The sequence below is a fragment of the Falco biarmicus genome, chromosome Z (genome assembly GCF_023638135.1).
Source record: "Falco biarmicus isolate bFalBia1 chromosome Z, bFalBia1.pri, whole genome shotgun sequence".
In the NCBI taxonomy this organism is placed as follows: Eukaryota; Metazoa; Chordata; class Aves; order Falconiformes; family Falconidae; genus Falco; species Falco biarmicus.
This window is the reverse complement of record NC_079311.1, coordinates 80,910,389-80,927,729: the sequence shown is the minus strand read 5'-3', so window position 1 is coordinate 80,927,729 and position 17,341 is coordinate 80,910,389. Positions and strand designations below refer to the sequence as shown.

The following is a 17,341-nucleotide window of genomic DNA, read 5'->3' as shown; positions in this document are numbered from 1 at the left end:
CCACTCATGCGGTGCCTGCAGAGGGTCCAGGTCCCTGTGTCCTATGTAGAGCACTTACCCTCTTCTTCGTCTGTTAGAGCTTCTTGGTTCACACTGTTCCACGCTGATTGATCTTTTTCCAGGGTAAATACAAGACTCATTCATTTTCCCCCATGCCCCAAATGTGTAGTACCTGAGACACTGCTTTGGGAGAGCTCTGACTCCTGAGGACCCACTGATCACTAGTTAAATCTGGTTTACACTGTTGGTTGTGGTGGTAGGGATATTTGAAACCATACTAGTAAAACTGACGTTTATGTGAGTGGTAATCTGGTAAACGGGTGAATTTTCAAAGCACTGACCTCAGTATCTTTGATCCATTTGCCTAAAAACACCCCACAAACATACCTCAAGTGTTTAAAAGGACATCCTTCCCTTCAAAGCTCATTTTGAGAAAATCAGATAGTCAGTATTATGTGATCCATTTCCTCTAGTTCTGTGACAGACAACCACCTTTAAAAACCACCTTAGGATAAATCTGAGGGTATTTTCTTTTTTAAAATGCATTAGGATACAGCTGATATATTTACTTATAGTATCATCTATCTGTAGGCCAGAAGGACTCTTTAAAATTGATTTGAAAGTCTCTTTTATAAATTTACCGTCATATATATTTGCAGTGGCTTGTATTGTAGTGGGTTATTGAATAGGATTATATATGACAAATTAAATCTGACCATAGTCATTTCATAGTATATATGCAGTCTAAAAAGCCTACTTTATGAGAAAAATTGCAGGATGTCATTTTATGTATGTCTTCTTGTGAACAGTTCTTAACAAGAAAGGCGTATTTAGCTCTTAGCACTTTGTATTTTGTCAAATAGATGTGATTTTATTTCCTGTGGATCAACTTAAAGGATTAGAATCTAGAATTCAAACAGGGTTGGAAAACTTAAGCTTCTTGGTTAATATCTATTAGAATTATTAAAAAGAGGGATGGAAGCAACCCAATGAGATTAAGTTTCATCTCCCTCTCCCAGGCAGCTAAGGGAACACTGAAATTTTGATTGGCTATTATGGATGCTGCAGAGCTGAGCAGCTCAGCAACTGGATATAAAGAGGAAAGAAGTTTTCTGGTTTTCTGCAGAAATTCTCATTCCTTTTAAATTCTTTCATGGAGAATTTGAAAAGACCTCTCTTTAATCATATCTCCTTACTTAACTGCCTGCAATGTCATTCATTTGAGCAGTTTCCCAAATGGTAACTGGCATTCTGGTCTCACTTAGCCTTTAAAACACATTTTAAAACGTTACAAAATTGCAGGCTGGCTGTGTCTGCAGTACAGTATAGATATGTTGACTGTGTTTTGTGTAGACATGACTAACTTTTCATCAGCTTGGAGACCAGTGTATAATGCACTTGTAAGCAGCATGGAAATACACGTGGTTGCAGAGAGCTAGGAAGATGCCAAGGCAGCTCCTGGAGCTGTGACTGTGCTGCTAAACTTGCTGTGTCGATCCTACTTCTGAATTAGATGGTAGCTTTTTCTGACTGCTGCTTCAAGTTAAGAGTGGATATCTGTAGCTGTCTAAATAGAAGAAACCACCTCGGTAAACAAATCTGTGAACTCACCAACACTAGAATCATTGTCCTTTCTTCTGTGTGTCCAGTCAAGTACATCAGTCTGCTGACATCTACAGTATTTTCAATACTCTCTAAATAGTAAATGGCAGAAGAAATTTGAGGTTCTTGTTTGATTTATGTAGAAACCCTCCAGGAATGTTTGAATGTTAAGAACACATGTGCTTTTCTTTTAAAAATAATAGAACTGGAATGGATTTCTTTCTAGCAAAAATTTCCTGTAGGCTTCCTTGAGCTTGAGCAACTGCAAGTAGACTTTTATTTATCTAAGGAAAAGGAGCAGCTCATAATATGTTTGTAATGGTGGTTCTTGCAATAGAAAGGCTAATCCATCATTTCTTTGTTGTCTGAATGAGAAATAATAGTTGCTTAGGAGATTGTGTTTTTGCAGAGATTATGGGTTAGATTATAGTTCACCATTAGTCACAAATAGCTTTTTTTGGACAAGAAACAATTATGGAGGAAGCAATATTTTATAATTCTCCAAACAAAGAACCTCAGAAGCACAGCTGTAGTACAGCTCTGCCATTATGGAGTTTCAGAACAAGGAAGTGAAAATTCTGCTACACCCTGGGGACCTTGGCATTGCATTCCTATGAGGCCTCCTTGTCACAGGAAAAAAACAGGCTTACCCTTTGGAGAGTAAGTTTGAGAGATAAGGGATACATTTCTTGCTCAGCAGGAGATTATTGCATAAGAGGTCACTTTTGGCATAATGCACACTGATTAATTTCCTAGGAAATGGAGCACTTGGCTGATGGGTCTTTCTTAATCTAGAATGCTCCAAACATTAGTAAATGAAGGACCTGGGCTGTAGTTTCTTTTTGATGTGTGTTCCTTAACCCCTGCTTCAAGCAAAAGTGAAATAAAGCCATTTTTCATTGTCCAGCAGGATGAATACCCATAACTGACTGATGAATCCTCAGAACGATTATTCATTTTGCATTAGTAGTGAAATACCACATCAAAACAAAGACAAGTCTTGAAATCCAGTTCTTCTCCCATTCCTTCCTCTGCTGGTTCCATCAGGATTCTCATTACTGCATAACAGGGTCTCATGTCTGCTAATGCTTCTTTCCTGGAGGCATGTATCTTGCTTTTCTGGCTGTACCAGTGCATCTTCAAGCTGAGAAAAGCACAGGCTGGAGAGCTCAGTCCATTTTACGAGGAAACCTCTGATGGTGAGATGCTGTAAGGTTATTATGCAGAAGGTGGCCTCTGTGGCTGGCAGTCATTTGTTGAGTTTGGCTGGCTGTATCTGCAGGCGCTTGTGTTGTGTGAGGGGCTGTTCCTTGTTTTACAAAGTCCAGCCACGCTCTATGGCTGCTGATGCAACCAAACTAGATGGGATTTGTATGAATTGCTCCTAATTTAGGAGCCTGTTTCTCTGCTTAGCGGGGCACATAGCTAAGCTTTGAACCCGAGCTTTATTTTCTCTTTTTCTATTCCCTGTCTCACTAATGATGAGAGAGTTGTAAGTTAAATAACGTAAGCTGTGTTTAGGGCTGTACCTCAGAGGCAGATATTCTGCACATCAAGACTTGCATGATCTATTTCAGTTACTTCTGCTGCTGTGGAAAGGTTGCATCTTCATCATGTAAGTGAAGTAACAGAAAAGCTGTGTCTGAATTTATATTTAGTAGTTTTCCTTCCCTCTTGTCTCCGTCCCTTAATAGCTATTCCTGGCGCAGCTGATAGGGAAATACTTGTCCAGGTCTGGCCCAGCTCAGAATCTTCAGTAAAATCCAAGAAAAGACACAGGGCTTCAGAGAGAACTTGTAAGAACCCAGAGGGTTGGAAAACAAATTTCATAATAAAATTCTAGGAATGCAGTTCATTTCTGGGCAGAAAATTAGTAGGAGTGACGTGTGCAGTCTTGGTGGCGATCTGGGGAGATGAGAATTTGAAGCACAATCATTGTGATTTGCAAATAATTATACATAATGGTGCTGGAAGCTTTGTGCTAGGAAAATGCTTTGCTTCAATCTTGTTTCAACAAGTGTGTCAAAGTGCCAGGTGCTTTCTTCTACCTGACGCTGACCTCAAAAGTCATCTGAGGTGTTGCTAGTTGTACAGACGTTTCCCTGCCTTAGCATTCAGTGCTTAAAGAGCTGAGCGAGTCCTGGTCTTGGAAGCTACACTCAATCAATACTGCACTACACTTCCCAAATCTTCTAAGCTTTCATATGCGCTGGTTGTCCTTCTTCAGGCCCTCTCTCCCACACGGGGATCTGCATTCCTAATACACCCTCTATAACCAAACCATTCTCCTGATTCCTTGTCCCTCTGCCATGTGTGCTGTTTCCCAGTAGGGACCTGAAGAATCAAACCCCAGTAATGTTTGATTGTATTTGGTGATGCATTTGCTGCTGTAGACCAGTTCATTTTATCCCAAATGAACAGACCTGTTCTTATGTTTACCTGTAGCATATAAAAACATGGCTTGGATTTGGGGTTGGTGGGCCTTTTGCTTGTCTCTAAAAGTTGATGAAACGCAGAAGGAAAGGAGAATGCAGGGTGAATTCTTTGAACAGTGGAAAACATAAGTAAGCTTTCTAGAGACTTTGTCAAGATGGGAAGCAAACCCAGTGACGAAAATACTGAATTGATAGGATTTTACTTTGACTTCATTTATCTGAATCCTGATACTGCTTTTAGAGTTCGGCTAGCGAGTTGCTGGTTTTGCCTCTGTAACAAAGGATTTCTTTAGCCTTCTAGACAGCTTTAAGGCACTGCCACTTTATCCACGGAACTGTAAGGGCAACTGTAAGACACCTTGAGTGCTTTCTTGGGGTGGGGGCTTAGCAATAGTGGTAAACAGCAGGGGGGAGTGGCTGGAGGTACTAAATATTTAACATTCAACAAGGTAACGGAGGTTCCTTGATACTCAGCTAACAATGTAGCTCAAACCTGGGTTGGAACGTTGAAAATTAATACTAGTTAAGACTGAGGAGTCAGTTTACAGGAAGCATTTGAAGTTTAAGTGGCTCTAGTAAAATGAGATGCAAGTAGCAACAGGTATTTTCAAAAAGCTGTCAAATCACGGAGATCTCAAGAAGGTGTGAAATGTAGTCAGAGTTTGTAAAAGAGCTGAAGAGCTTACTTAGGTGAATGTGTGTGGGCTTTTTAAACCACTTAGATCTAAACTCCATTATAAATGCGTCCTGTTGTCCGGAGAGGAATGCTTAAATAACTAGATCTCTATAAAATGACATAGTAATCTTCAGGCAACACAAGTGTCATTCAACTGATTTATGAAGCTGTACGGACATGTCGTGGAGAGTATTGCATTTTTCTTAGCGTAACTGTATGTTTTATTTTCAGTCAGTAGTATGCTTTTAATGCTAAGGTAGATGTTCTTTGTTGTGCTTTTCTTTGCCTTTACTACCTCTGTAACTGAAAAAATGTGATTTTTTTCTGAATAAGAATCACTGATGTACAGTGATACAGTTACGATGTTGTGTGACTGGCACTATAGGTTCCACAGAAGATGAAAGATGTGCTAGTGGTTTCACTTTGGGTTTTAGAGCAGAGTGTGACATTCAAAAGCCTCCTCTTAAACTACAGCTTCTGGTTACACAGCTGCAACAAAGAATTTCCTAGGAATGAGAATAACTGCCTGTCTAGTTTTATGTCTCAGATTTTGCAGCCATGAAAAGAAACGGGTATTTTTTTTCTTCTCCAGAAAAATAAGAAAAAGTGCAGAAAAATCAAACTATTTCTGAATGCCCTTTCCACAGGAAATTGCAGAGCTACGATCTTGCTTACCTTCTTACTAAGATTTTTTGTTCAAGGTAGCTTCCCATGGAATGGAAATCAACTTTTTAACTAGCTTTCATCACTATCTTGTTAAATAGAAAGGCCATTTTAAAAAGCAGGTGTGGCTAATCTCCAGCCCAGAACTTCAGGATGAATCTTCAGACCAGTAAGATAGGAGTGAGTAGGGAAATCTGTATCACTGGACAAAAATCTCTTAGGTCAAGAAAAAGGTTTGTGTGTGAAATGGAAGCATACTCCCAGCTAATAAACAAAGCAATAAAAAGTAAAATGAATGTGAATTTAATTCACGTATCTTACAAAAAGTGGAAAGATTTGATTCTGTTTCCAGATAAGTCAAGAGATCTACGCAGCCTCAGGAAGGGCTGGGTCATCAGGCCAGTGTAGGTCTGAAGTGGCGTAGCTGCTGACCGGCATTGGTGTTGGTGCAGCTGGACTGCTCCGGCGTGCAGAGCTGTCTCCAGGGTCTCAACACATGCTGCATAATTCTGTACAAGCAGGTTCTCCATGGCCGAAACTCCATCAGCAGATAGGATATTACCTTTCTGGTAGCTTACGTGACTGCCAGGTTGCTTGTTTTGTAAGCAGCTAGGCACTGTCTTTTATTGTTCGAATGCTATTTATTTCCATGAGCTGATTTAGTTGTTATTTTTTTCTATTCTTCTAATTATTTCTCTTGAGCAGTCTTGCTTTCTCTTTTTCAGCTTTTCTGGGAGAAGAGGCTACAAGGCCTCAGTGCATCGGACGTCAGTGAGCAAATCATAAAATCCATGGAGCTACCTAAAGGTCTTCAAGGTATTGTGGTCACTTGCTGCTGTTGCTTCAGATCCACAAAGTCATTTGTGCTTAAAAAGGATGGAGTTTTTGATGCTCTTAAGTTTTCATTTTATAGTCAGATGAAGTAAACTTGAAATTATAAGTGTTCTTTGCTGACAAAATACCTCAGTCTCCGAAACTGTGTTTATTTTTAGTTAATTTATGTAGTTAATATAAACCACACTTCAGAACTGCACTGTTATTGGTGAAAGTTGATCTAAAATATGTTCAAGTTATAGTTCAAAACTAGCAACTTTGTTACACTGCTTGGGAGATTTTCTTGGGTATGTTAGTGTTGTAAAAATCTCCAGTGTTCATTTTCCGGAATTGATTTAATACCTTGTCATGTTAAAGCAAAGGCTGTGCTGGTGTGGATTAATACCATGAAGCTGCAAAGAAACTGTTTCAGTATGTGACTGATAAGTTTGTGATGTGATCATCTTGATTAAAAAATTGATGATCTTGTAAGTGTTACTGTAAACAAAAAACCTAGCCAATTTTAGAAATGAGATGCTTTTTGCAATGCTGACTTAAATTTAAATGAGAACTGTGCTATTACAAAGCCATTGTTAAGAACTTGCATTTAACTATTTTGATTATACAATCATGTATCCAGTGGCAGTTACATTATGAGTACACATAGCCTTTACAAACTGAGAAGAGCTCTGGCACTGGAAATTACGGAGGAAATGTGAATGGTAACTCTTCGGTTATCTTTGTTTTAGGAGTTGGCCCAGGTAACAATGATGATACCCTGTTATCAGCTGTTGCCAGTGCTTTGCACACCAGTTCTGCACCTATCACGGGGCAGCTCTCTGCAGCTGTTGAGAAGAACCCAGCTGTCTGGCTTAATACATCTCAACCCCTCTGCAAAGCTTTCATAGTCACAGATGATGACATTAGGTAAGTTTCTGGAAGTCTTCAGTAAAAGAAAAAGCAAGTTCCATTAAAGTAGATTCCTTCCTGGCTCAGTGCAGTCCTGGAGATAAGGGAAGCATGAACATTTTTCTTGTACCTGTTGATTAGGTCACCTGCTTGGAAAAATGAAAACGTGTTTTTTTTGAGGCCAAAATAGTGATAGAAAATATTCCCCAAGGTATGAGTCATAATTCACGTTTTCTTTCCCAAGAGAGAGCCCTACACGTTAAGCTATAGTCATAATCAGTATTGGCTTTCTTCCTTCCCTTTTCTGGTTAGGTCAAGTAAATTTATTGTTCTGGGTTAAAAAGTAAGTACTTCAACAAAGGAGAATAAGAATATCCCCCTATAGCACATAGCTTTGCAGCTAACACACCCTCTTGAAGTGGGAGATTAGGATATGGTATGAAGAGCACGGATAGATCTGTTCACATAGGGGCAAAGGTTTTGTTTTTTAATAGCTGTACTGTTAACTTTCTTTTCAAAGAAAGATTAATCATTTTTGGGGGTGCTAAAAGCAGGGGCTTCAGCACTGAATTTCAAAGTTAGGACTGAGTGAAGAGAGAGATTTCTTGTTGCACTGACTAATTGCCAGAGTGTGGCAAGACATGGGACATAAGCCTGTCATCCGATATATTTCTTTTTAGCGTTGCTTAGCATGAATCAGCATATGGGATGAACACTGCCTTTAGTATCACATTTTTAGTTAATTCTGGATTGCATAGGGAATTTGAAGACCAAAGTTGGATCTTACAACTTGGTGCACTCAGCACCAAAGTATACTACTAACACAGTCTTTTCTAAGCCCTAGATGGCTAGCTGAAGCTTCTGCAAATCTAATGTTAAGGTATAAAATTATCCAATTCCCAGTGCTTTGCTTAGGGATTTACTTTGCTTTATTTTCTTAAACATTAACTTGAAATGCTTTCAAAAGGTAAGCTTTCTTGCTTTGTTACGAAAAGTTACAGGGCAACATGAGAAAATTTCTTAGCACATTTGACAACATTTTTTATTTATTTGAAATAAAATTCCTTTTTTGTCTTATCAGTCATTCAGCTGTTTCTAAAAAAAGTAAATAATGAATTAGAAGTCAGTGCTGGCAACTCAGGAAGAACATGGATTCTGAACTGGAGCAGCAATACCTCTGTGAATATGCTGCCAGTTCAGTGTCTGTTCTGATTCATGACTTCTTAGGCAGCTCACCACCACCAAAACATTCTTGGAAGTTACTTTTTTCTACTGTTTGTATGAAGCTGACTTTCATTTTAAGACCATCCGGAAAACACGAAGTAGTAGTATCAGGATACTCTTTGTATTGTTGTTATCACTAAGGAAAGCAGTACAGTTGCTTTCTGAACTTACATAATGGTAAGGAAAGGGTTGCCATTGGGGATATCTGGTCAGGTGCCAGCATATGTTCTTTTGTACTACAGATTCTTCAGGGAGATTGTTGCAGTTGTTTATATCTACTAAAATAGCTGTCAGCTTAACTCATGTTTAACTTGAAGTATTCCTGGTCATGTAATGATGGTAAATCTCTTTCATAGTCAGGGTAAAATGCAAAATTTCCTCTTCTGGTTTAGCACATTCAGTGGGAAAACATTAAATAACCTGCTATAAATGCATGGTTAAGAAACAGCCGTGCTTCCTGATCACTAGGGACAAACGCCTACTTTTTTCTCAAGTTGTGGCATACACCTGAATAGTTCTGCACTTCTTAGTGCTAGTCCTGTGGAGGGTAAGTAGTAAAATGAGTGTGGTGTGGTTCTCCGTGGTCTTTACATCCAAATCTTAACCTCCCGAGGCAGGCTTTTAGAATTCCTTGTTAACTGTCTTCTCCCATACTGCGTCTGTGAGATCATTTCTCTTGAGACTGTGCTTTGCAGCTTCTTTCCTGACCAGCATCTGGTTATGTTCTTTGCAACTGCACTATTGAGTTGCCTTCATTTCCATGAAGGGCTAAGACTGACAACCTTTACGTCTCTGCCAGATAAATGCTTTAACCAGTTTCTCTCTTTTGGGATGAACTGGGGAATGGTATCTTCTGCAAATAACAAATAGGTGGATTGTTTCTTCCAGTTATGCTTAGGTGAATGAAATTTTGCAATATATTATAAAATTCATTTTTGACTACAGCTCTGTTCTGCTTCATAGTCTAGTCTGTCATTCTTTTCAAGTGTCTCTCTCTTGAGTGGGATTTTCTAAAGCTTACAGTTTTCAGGGGATTTCTTTTCCTAAAGCATGTAAGTAATTTCTGAAAATCCCATCTTGGAGTTTTCAACAGCCATTTGTCTTGCTCAGTCTAGGTCCTTTGCTGAGCAGCACCCAGTAAGTTTTGTTCCTGGGCTTTCTCAGCTATCTTGACATTTCAAATAGCATGGTAGTGGTACTTCTGCTTTTTCTTATGGGTAATCATAACCTGTTAAATTTACCAAAGCATAACAATTAATGTAGTACTGGTTGTAATCTGGCTGTGTCATGCTCTGCACAGTAGTGGGTAAGACAAAATAGCTGTTAATCTGTCAAAAAAGCCTGAAGTTGTGTTTACCATGAGACAGCAATGGAGAGTAATTCAAGTCTAATGCTTTTTTGGAATGGGTTTGATAAAGTCTGAATCTTAACCTGTATGCTTGATCCAAGCTAGTCAGCTGTAGCTTAGTTCCTCACCAGATTCCTCAATACCCTATACAAATCTCAATTTCCATGTGGCAGACCAAAGCCACAAGAACTATAATGTGCCAGAGAAAGAAAATGAGATCGAGAGTGTTTCCTCAGTCTGAGCTTTCCTCAGGAATAAAAAAATTGTAAGGTAAAGTGATGCGTGTTGCAGAGAGACAAAACCCTAAATAATCCTTATCAGTCTTTGCTATGAGATAAACTTTCTGCCCCCAGATCTAAAGACAAATTTAATACAGTGTATGTCAGGAAAGCACAGTAACTAGGCATGTGAGGATTTCTGTAGTTACCATTTAGAATAGGCTGTCTTAACAGTGGTTAATTTCTGCTGAGATGGGAGGAGGAGATGGGAAAGATGTGTTGGAGAGGTGTGTGTGTGTGAGGGAGTTAGCAGATGCCCCTAAACCTGAGTTCAATATAATACAACAAATAACAGTCAACATAATTCTCCTTTCAGCAGTGCATCTCAGACCTGGTTGGTGGAAGACTTCTGTAATGCCTGCTGCTGAGAAGCTCTAGAGTATTTTTTTCATAAAAACAGAGTACATGTTACTATAAGCACTTATCGTGATGGTTCTTGATTAGAGTGTGTCCAAAAAATACTTTATTTGAATGTGCTGGAAGAGCAGGAAAAGGAATATTACCTCCCCCCTGACACAAAGGGAGGTAGAGCTGATGTTCAGACAAGCACAAGTTGGTTCTGTGGATTTTTCCCATCTAATCTGAACCCATTTTTTATGTTGATGACAGAGTAGATATTGCTGTGCCAGCACATAAGGACCTAAATCAAATGGAGCCTAAATAGATTTAGCAATATAAAAAAATGGTGGGAGAAGCCAGAGGGGAGGTTGGCACAGTATTGTAGTGAGATTTCATACAGTAGTGTGGAATCACACGTCTTTAAAGCATGCACACATCGGTTAGTTCTGTGGGCTGAGAAGAGTACAAGTAGTGAGGACAAATAAAATCATGCTAAGCAGAAGGAAATCATCTGAATGCAGAGCTAGACACAATCCTGTTGTGTCAAGCAGTTCTCCCCTGAAAATATGGTTGGAATTGGAATTAGAGGCTTTGTGAATTTCTGTGTTAGGAATAGTGTCTTTAATTTTAGCTTGCTTTCGAAGACAGTAGTTCTTAAACTAAAGGATGAGGCTTGTGTCTTGCTGGGAGGAAGGCTGAAAAGCGCATGTGGCCAGGGAGCTGCTTAGCAGCAAGTGATGCAGCTGAGGAGGTGAGAAGGATCAGCACAGGCTGCAGGATGGTGCCAGGGAGCTATGGAGCTGAAGGGCTGAGGGCTAGTAGGAAAAAGTGGGCACTTGTGTGTGGCTGCCTTCCCTGGCAGTGTTGCTAACCCTGCTGACTTAATGGGCTAAAGTATTTTTACTTAATACTATCGTGATAAACTAGCATAAGAAGTCACATGAATCAAATTGAGTGGAGCTACTCCTAAGCCCTAGAGTTTTATTTAGTGTTAAAGATGAGCACTTCTCATTAGTAGTGTTTTCTTGCTGTTGGTTCTTAAACATTTGCTCTTGGTAGTTCCTGTGCTTTAAAAATCGTATTACTTGTATAAAGAGCTATGTTTTTAATACTTAAAAACTGTTTCCTAGAAGACCAGACTCTTCAGGACCAGGAGTGTTGTGAATTATTTTTTGGTTACTGCTCCCTGGGAGATCAATTAGCTGGCTGAAAATCTGGAAATGAGATAACTGGTGAAAGCTATGTCTTCCCCTGAGTTTGGGAAGCAAGACCTAGGAGTAACCTCTGGAGAAGGTCACGTATACCATGAATAGGGAACTTGGGCCCGTAGTAACAGAAGCTGGTCCAAGATGGAGAAAACTGGCTGTCACTTCTGTGTATTGTGAGAGTTAAATACTCTGGTTCTATGTCCGAGGTGCTAGGAAGGGGCTTGTCACATCAGGATAATGATTTTGAAATTGAAGACAGGCTGAGGTTATGCATGTGTTTTTCAAAACTTCGTCAGTATAGTGAAGTGCATTTAAAAGAAGATCTCAAATAAGGAGCCTAATGAGGTGATAAAGCTTATGATTGTTTTGTGCCCAGCTCCTCAAAGTTGATATATAAGGTACTTTGCTGGCCTTTATGTCAGATTCCGTGCCTGAACACCAGACCCATTGAAGAGCAAAGCAGGGAATGACCTTGTAGCCACAAGGAAGAAGGAAAAGGTGTTCCAGAATAACTTCTTGTGTGCTTTCTGTGAAGTGCATTCCGTGATACACATTTAGGTTATGAAATATTCACAGCCTGGAAGGGGCCTCCTTTCTCTCCCACCTCAGCTGTTTGTGGCTCAATTCAGGTTACTGAGTGGGCAAGGTTATCGAAATGCCCTGTGACTTTTTTGACAAAGGGAGGATTGCTGATTTCCCATATCTTCACTGGCTATGTGACACTTCAGGGCTTTTCCAGGAGATACACTTAAAACTCCCAGTGACCAGAACCGTGTTCAAGGAAAATTTACCTTTCATTCTTAATCCATTCTGTGTAAGAGTAGGGAAGTGTCCTTCCTGTGTTTTAATTTACTGGAATTTTCTTTGCACTCTAATGGAAAGCTTTATAAAGATACTCCAGCAGCTTTCTTCTTCTGATTTGATCATTTAGGCACTTTTTAAAAAATGCTGTTGTTACGTGCTCGTAGTTACCATCATAGCTCAAATTAGCCCTGAGTAAGGAACCACCAGGAATCAAGGGAAGGGATCTGCTGGTGTCAGTGGCTGTAGTCTGAAGCCTGTTGCAATGGAGTTTGTAGGTTGGGGATTGTGGAAAGATCCCACTGTCGTGAAGCCAAAAAGGGGGCAAATAAATTATACTTCAACTATTTATTTTCCAGTGTGCAGTGTATTCCAACAGTGTGATGGTGACAAGTTTTTAGTACTGATTTTTTTTTTTTTTTTAAATTGTATTTCAGTTCATGTGTGTTCTTGAAATCACTTTCATTCAATTAAGAAGTACTGAATTTGCTTCCCTAAACTTTTATTTCTCCTTTGTCACAGGTTCTGCAAAAGATAAGGTGTCTTTGGTTTTGTTCAGTTCTCTGCCCCAGGGTTTGAAAGATCACTCTAGGCATTGAAAGTTAACAGCTCTGGGACAGTAAGCTGTATACTGAAGATAGAAAACAAGGATAGAAAACACCTGGAAGATAGAAGACATGTTCTGTACTGAGCTGCTACCTTGTTTTGTTGGTGTTTTTTGTTTTTTTTTTAATTCTTTTTGCTATCTCTTGTAAGCAGACAGCCTCCTCTGAAGTACTTAGGGAGGGCTGGTAGTGGTTGCAGCTGTAGAACTGAATAGCCTCAGAGGCTGGTGCTCCTCAGAGGCTTCTGTGGAGGTCATGGGATATCACTCCTGCTCTTCTAGGATTTGATGTTCTTTGTATCTGTCCTGCCGTCCTGAATAGCCACAGGGAGTTTGTGGCACTAATGAATGTTTTCCTGTGCCTGCTTCTGATGAGTTCTTGCCATTTGTAAGTGTGTATTTTGTTTAAAGGTTTTCTTTTTCGGAAAACATAAATTGATAGAACAAGTGGATTGTCATGTAAAAAACACCCTGGGTCTGATGCAAAATTTGTGTTCTCTGGGGAAAACCTGGAAAGAGGACTTCTTGTAACATTTGAAAGCTAGATACTACCTTCTAAACTAAACAATGATTCAAAATATCTTAAATTTGTGTTGATATTGAGGTAGTATTTTTGAATTAACTTTCCCCAGGGAAACAAACCTTTGTTTCAGCAGAAGCTGCTGCCATCTTAAATGCATCACTGACTAGCAGATAAGACTGAATAGATAGGTAGGAGTAATTAAATAGATAAACGGAAAGAGTAAATAAATGGAATCAGTGAAGGTCCTTGAGGTTCTTCCTCTGCACACAGGATGCTCCACGCCTGTCAGTGTTTAAGAGGCATTTGTACAATACCCTTAATAAGATGCTTTAACTTTTGGTCAGCCCTGGAGGGGTCAGGTACTTGCATTAGACAATCATTGTAGGTCCCTTCTGACTAGAACTATTTTTTTGTATTCTGTTCCAAGTTAAAATAAAAGTTGAAAAGCCAATCCTGAGTCATTTATGCAAGTATTATGCTCCCAGCCTAATAGTATACTTGAAGGAGTGACGTTTCTGTGCCTTCTTCCCTTTTCTCCTTTCAGAAAACAAGAAGAGCGGGTGCAACAAGTGCGTAAAAAACTGGAGGAAGCACTAATGGCAGACATTTTGTCACGAGCAGCTGATACAACGAAAGATATAGATGTAGAAATGGATAATGGAGATGAAGCATAAAAAGAAATCAGGTGAGTCAGCTCTCCTGGGGGCACGAGGACATTTACCTGCTTCAGCTGCTGGCAGTGCCTGGGCAGTCAGTCGGTGGACAGTAGTGTATCACACACCAGCAGTCCTGCTTTCTCCTCCCAAGGCGATAGCTGCCTTGCTGGTGATAGCAGCAGGTATCTGTTAGCAGCAGAGCGCTAGGGTGATTTTGCATCTGTAGACATGAACATCCTCACAGCAAATGCTACACAGATCACCTGGGAGGAAAAAACCAGTGTTTTTCATCCTCCACAGCAAAGACCCAGTCTTTAGAAATGATTGCAGGTGTGTTTTCTGGCACTTAATACTTGTTGTGAAACTGGGGTAAACCAGTCAAAGTAACCGGCCTTTTTCTGTTTGGCAAAATTTAATTTCATAAAATTGCATAACAAGTTCCTGAAACTTTCCTATTTATTTTTAAATGGATAATAGCACTACCAATTAATTTTCCAAGGCATATTCTTGTGTCTTATACCTGTTTTCAATAGTGATCTGTGGGTTTGCCAAACTTTCTCTAAAAAATGTTATTTTTTTGTAATCATCTGCAGAAGAATGGTAATTCATCCTCTTGTTTCCATTGAGTGCCTAGTGCTCGTTTATGAAAGTGCACAGCTTTAAGATCTGACCTTTTCATAAGCAGTTAGCTGAAGTTTTAACAACTAAGAATTCTGTCTGGAGATGGTTGTGTGATTTTAAAGGACTTAATTTCATTTTTTTGTTATGAAGTTACTACCCACAAGGGGAAAGAATATATGTATTTCCTATTTGGCAGGTACAAAGGAGTTCACTTTTATACAGCTGTGAATATTGTGGTAACCTGTAGATGTAGGATGGAAGTTTCCAGACTGTGACCTGCTTTAGCAAGGCTGCAGAGCATTCATACTGGTATTTGACCCATAGCACAGAACGGTAATTACAAAAGAAGGGTGTAAGCCGATAAGATTCGCAACCATCAGCCAGGTATTATTTTGCACTTGGTATCTGGACTGGACACCAGGTTACTGTTTCAAATACACGGGTGTGTTGCTTGAGTGAATTCTTATAATTAGAAACAAAAAGTATTTATAATGTACCCACCAGCCCCTGAATACTCGTGTTTCTAATGCACAGTCATTTTTATTACTTACAATGTCCATGCAACATAATTTTGATCTTTAAGTTGTGGACAAGAGCTATTTGCCAGTGTTGTTTACCAGCCAGTTAACAGGCTGGTAATCTTGATGTTTTCCAGGCTACTAGAATCTTTTAATTACTCTAAATTATAGCTATTTACTCTTAAAGTCTTAATCCTTGAGTGTTTCTCCTATAAAACTCTAGTTATGGATAACTTTAAAGGAAGGCAAGAAAGAACGTTGTTTGAAGATGTGACATTTAAAACCTTTGCCATTTTAGAATTGAACTGTTGTTTTGAATTTTTTAAATTTAGCATAAAATACTTTTTTTCCAATGGAATCATAAAGCCGTTTGTAGAAGTGAATCATAAAGCTGTTTGTAGAAGTGATTCTTTTTGCACTGGTACTGTGGTTCTCTGCAGAAATCAGGTGGAGCAGTAGACCTTGAGTTTCATCAACTTGTGAACTCATCACCTATTTACGTGTACATAGCTAGTGTCCATGCAAATGAACACGTGTTGGCTATGTTCTATAAAACTGCTTTTTTTTCTGCCTTACTGGGTTTAATTAGAGACTTCAGCAAGATTTTTGGGTAAGTTTTAATGTACAATAGCTTGAAAGATGCAAGTTGGTGTTGGTTTTCTTTCTTTAGACATACTAATGTTCCAATATGATCTTTTTGTATTGAGAAACTTCTCCTGTACACGTTATGCTGTATTTAAAAAGAAGAATTCAGAAAGTGATGTAAGGCTGTGGGTAATGTGCCAGGAGGCTGTGTGGTGCAAGAGACTGGATGTTAAAAGCACGTTATGTATGCGAGTTGTGCTTAATGAAAAACTAACCAGGCATCTGCGGGACTCTTAACAATTGAGCAGCTACCTACCTGGTATTAATTTTTTGTTACCCACTTATGAATTATTTGTGGTGCGATCTTAATATGGAGCTGAAACAGAGCTGTAGCTGCTCCAACAAAGTCGTTCTAATTGCTGCAACCATCAGCCTGTACTTTTCCAAAAGGGGTTATTTCTTTCTCTTTTACAGGTACTTCTAACTGACTTATCCTAGGAGGAACTTCCGAAAAGACAGAGGCACTTTCTCCTTCGGTCTTTCGTTACAAGAAGAAATGGACCCATGCACATTTATATAGCTTTCTAATAGCATTAAAACCAATGCCTTTTTTAGACTCCTATTTTTGATGTATATATCTTATTTGAAAAGCAACTTTATTTTGTGTCCTATGACTCTAAAGTCCTTTTTTAAGTATCAAACGTTACCCTTAATCTAAAGCTGAGCTTTTGATGCCAGGTTGCAAACCTACTGGAATTATATTGCCTGTACTAAAAATTTGTTTTTCCTGTGGTTTTGGGTAAGAATGGATCAGGAGAACAGAATGATTTCCCAATTAAAGATTATTGTGACTCTGTATATAAACAGATTTTTATACCTATGGGTGAAAACACCTGTACATTCTTCCGTCATCACTGTAAAGATAAATAAATGATTATATTCCAAGCAGTTGAAAAGCTGTTGTGTTGTGGATAGAGTCGGTGTCCCTGCTTTATATTTCAGTGTTCCCTGGGCCAGACAGCGGGTCAGCTGGGAGAGGCGTTTATCCACAAGTACTGTCTTTGCCCAGAGCACTGCCTCAGGAAATCTGTCAGAACTCGGTAGCAGGCATGGATTTTTCAGCCAAGGTGAAGTACAATTGTGTATTTCCTCTGAGAAAGATGACTGCTAAAAATAAGTAGCCAGCATGACTCGACAGAGTTCTGCTTTGAGGTCGAAGGGAGACTGTTGAGAAAAAAGTGTCTTCAGCGCAGTTTGCGGCAGGTGCCCAAACTTGGGCTTGTTTCTGTCTACCTAGACAAAGCAGGGAGGACATCAGGGTGGCCTAGGGCACTGCAAGGGTTGTTGTGAAGTGAGTTGGGGCTTGCACAGTTAATCAGAAAACTGAGAAATAATCAAAAAAGCCAAGCAGGTTTGCTTCACTTCCCGAAAGCCTTAAAAATTAAATTGCCTGGCAGGTCAGAGTGGTTCCAAGATTAGGAGAACGTCTCTTTTTCCAGGACGTGCAGGCAGAGCGTTACACCTCCTGCTATATGCGC

The 17,341-nt window shown here is 39.5% G+C and overlaps 1 protein-coding gene across 1 annotated transcript in view; it reads left to right on the top strand.

The window, feature by feature from the left end:
• MBD2 (methyl-CpG binding domain protein 2) overlaps nucleotides 1-16,751 on the top strand; it is a 40,521-nt gene extending 23,770 nt beyond the window's left edge. The window contains exons 4-7 of the mRNA XM_056323878.1: nucleotides 6,102-6,192; nucleotides 6,939-7,116; nucleotides 13,968-14,108; nucleotides 16,278-16,751. Of these exons, the coding sequence (XP_056179853.1) occupies nucleotides 6,102-6,192; nucleotides 6,939-7,116; nucleotides 13,968-14,097 (399 nt within the window). The 3' untranslated portion in view covers nucleotides 14,098-14,108; nucleotides 16,278-16,751. The remainder of the gene's footprint in view (nucleotides 1-6,101; nucleotides 6,193-6,938; nucleotides 7,117-13,967; nucleotides 14,109-16,277) is intronic.
• Nucleotides 16,752-17,341: the final 590 nt, after the last annotated feature.